Below are 2,500 nucleotides of genomic sequence, written 5' to 3'. Positions count from 1 at the left end.
TGCAATACAGAATCTTGGCCGAGGTTAATTGTAGGGCATAATTTAGACTATATGGCATATGTGACACCCTAAAGCACTCAAATGTATCATTTCATGTATTCTTTTTCTATGAGTGTTGGAGTGCATTAAGACCTAAATACAGTACTGCGTGTTTATATTCGTTTTCTTTTTGTCTTTAGATATATTATCTTGAAGGCTTTGTAAGAGGTGTTCATTAATGAGAGAAATGAAAGATTGTAACAACTGAATGTATGAGATTCCGTGACCGAACCTTCCGTCCCTAGCCAGTTGGTCTCCGGACATTTAGTCAACTGACGGTTAATCTAACTGACAGTTCATCCAACACCCGTTTTACCGACGGAAGGTTTGGTTTAAAGAGTATTTTCATATAAAAAAATTATATTTTTAACAATGAAGCAGCTAATCACTTGAATAAAATGGAATAAAATATGTTTTGGTAATTGATGTCCATTTAAAAATAATGTGCAAGGAATTTTAAGTACTGTGATCTAAGTTTTCATAATCCTCTGTGATTTTTTATTAGCCTTTCATGAACACTTGCATATTTTCCTTTTTAATTCAATACATATTACCGGATAAATTATGTTGTATTGTTAACTCCCAATCCTTTCTCTTTTCTGAGTTTGGTCATAACGTGAGATAAATTTGTGTGAACGACTGCCATTCATAGTTGATATATGGGGTTCCATACTTCAACATGATAATTTTGTGCTATGTGTTCCTAGCAATGTCTTTTCTGATCCGTTCCATAAGGAAGTATCAAATTGTGGGAGTTGTCGCCTTCCCCTCTTTGAAACACCTAGCTAAAGTAGTCTCAAAGAAGCTGAGAATTCTCCAACGACGTCATTTGTTTCCTTGTCTCATGAACCAATAAATTCAGAAAAAAAACTCAATAACATCCTCCCTTGCAACGAAAGGCAGTGGTGTATTTTTCTTCTTTTTTTTCTTTTTTTTTTAATCCTTGGCTCATCATACCAATTTTGTAGGCCACATATGTGAATAGTTTCCAAAAGAATTTACCAAAGTTGCCTCTTTTTTCAAAATTAACAGTTATTAAACTAGAGTCCATAGCACGCTTGTCTTTTAGTTTAGAAAATATCGTACCATATGTCTCTTTATTTATAAATTTCGTAATGCAGTACGCATGTGGAATTTTATGACTTTCTCCAAGGAGAGCATGGATGAATATAGTTAATGGTTTTCAGTTTATACTTTTCTTCAATAAATTGAGATTAACGTCTGTTGGTATTATAATGATGTTTGATTTATTTAGAATCAGACGAATATCACTCATTTTAACAAATCATAAGTTGGTCTATTATTACCCGCTTGACTGTTAATATTATCAATTTTCATATCATCTCGACAAAATGGCCGTTGGAAAAAAAGTTCCATTTGATGAACTGTCAGGAGACCAGCTGCCAGGGGTCCAATTCTACAAGGGCCAACTACTCGGGGACCTACTTTCCAATGGCCAATTGTCCGGGGACCAACTGTGCAAGAGCCAACTGTCCATGGACTGTGCAAGGGACGGCCAAGGTACCAACTGTGTAAGGGACAATTGTTTGAAGACAAACTGAGCAAGGCCCGGGAATCAACTGTGCAACGGCCATCTGTGTGGGGACCAACTGTGCAAGGGCCAACTGCCAGGGACCAACTGTGCAAGGGCCAACGGGCCGGTAACCAACTGTGTAAGGGCCAACTGTCCGTGTACCAACTGTGCAAGATTCAACTGCCATGGGACCAACTGTGCAATGTCCAATCTAGGGACCAACTGTGCAACAGTCAACTGTCCGGAGACCAACTGTGCAAGGGCCAAGTATCTTGGGACCAACTATGAAAGGGCCAACTGCCAGGGGACCAACTATGCAAGGGTCAGCTATTCCGGGACCAACTGAGCATACTCTAGCCCGGGAACCAACTGTGCAAGGGCTAATTATCTAGGGACCAACTCTGCAAAAGCAAATTTCCCCGGGACCAACTGTGCAAGTACCAAGTGTCCTGGGACCAGTTGTGTAAGGGCCATCAGCTTGGAGACCAATTGGGCAAGGTACAGCTGTCCGTGGCCCATCTGTGCAATGGCCAACTGCCCGGTTACCAACTTTGCAAGGGCCAACTATCTGGTGACCAACTGTGCAAGGGCCAATTGCCTGGACACCAACTGTGCAAGGCCCAGCTGTCTTGGGACAAAATGTGTAAGGGCCACCTGCCCGGAGACCAACTATGCAAGGGACAACTATCCAGGGACCAACTGTTAAAGGCAAACTATCCTGGACGAAGAGTCACACTAAATGAAGCTAGTGTAAAGACATACTACTTTATTGTGTTTAAGAGCATAAAATCGTATATCTGGTATAATATTTTTTTTTTCTTTTATTAACAGCAAAGGCCATTTTTTTTTACTTCTGTTTCACAATATCTTCATTTTATTCCTTATATTACTCCCTCTTAGTTAGTTAGCTTTATACTTTCTTATATT

The 2,500-nt window shown here is 39.8% G+C and overlaps 1 protein-coding gene across 1 annotated transcript in view; it reads right to left on the bottom strand.

Moving 5' to 3' along the window:
* Positions 1–2,500, bottom strand: part of LOC137617542 (uncharacterized) — a 39,843-nt gene that overhangs the window by 227 nt on the left and 37,116 nt on the right. The window contains exons 3-4 of the mRNA XM_068347556.1: positions 2,004–2,291; positions 1,486–1,784 (exon numbers count right to left, since the gene is read on the bottom strand). Coding sequence (XP_068203657.1) covers positions 1,486–1,784; positions 2,004–2,291 — 587 coding nt within the window. The remainder of the gene's footprint in view (positions 1–1,485; positions 1,785–2,003; positions 2,292–2,500) is intronic.

Source organism: Palaemon carinicauda, chromosome 23 (assembly GCF_036898095.1).
Source record: "Palaemon carinicauda isolate YSFRI2023 chromosome 23, ASM3689809v2, whole genome shotgun sequence".
Classification (NCBI taxonomy): Eukaryota; Metazoa; Arthropoda; class Malacostraca; order Decapoda; family Palaemonidae; genus Palaemon; species Palaemon carinicauda.
Note: the sequence above shows the minus strand (reverse complement) of the source record. Positions and strands in the feature narration are given on the sequence as shown.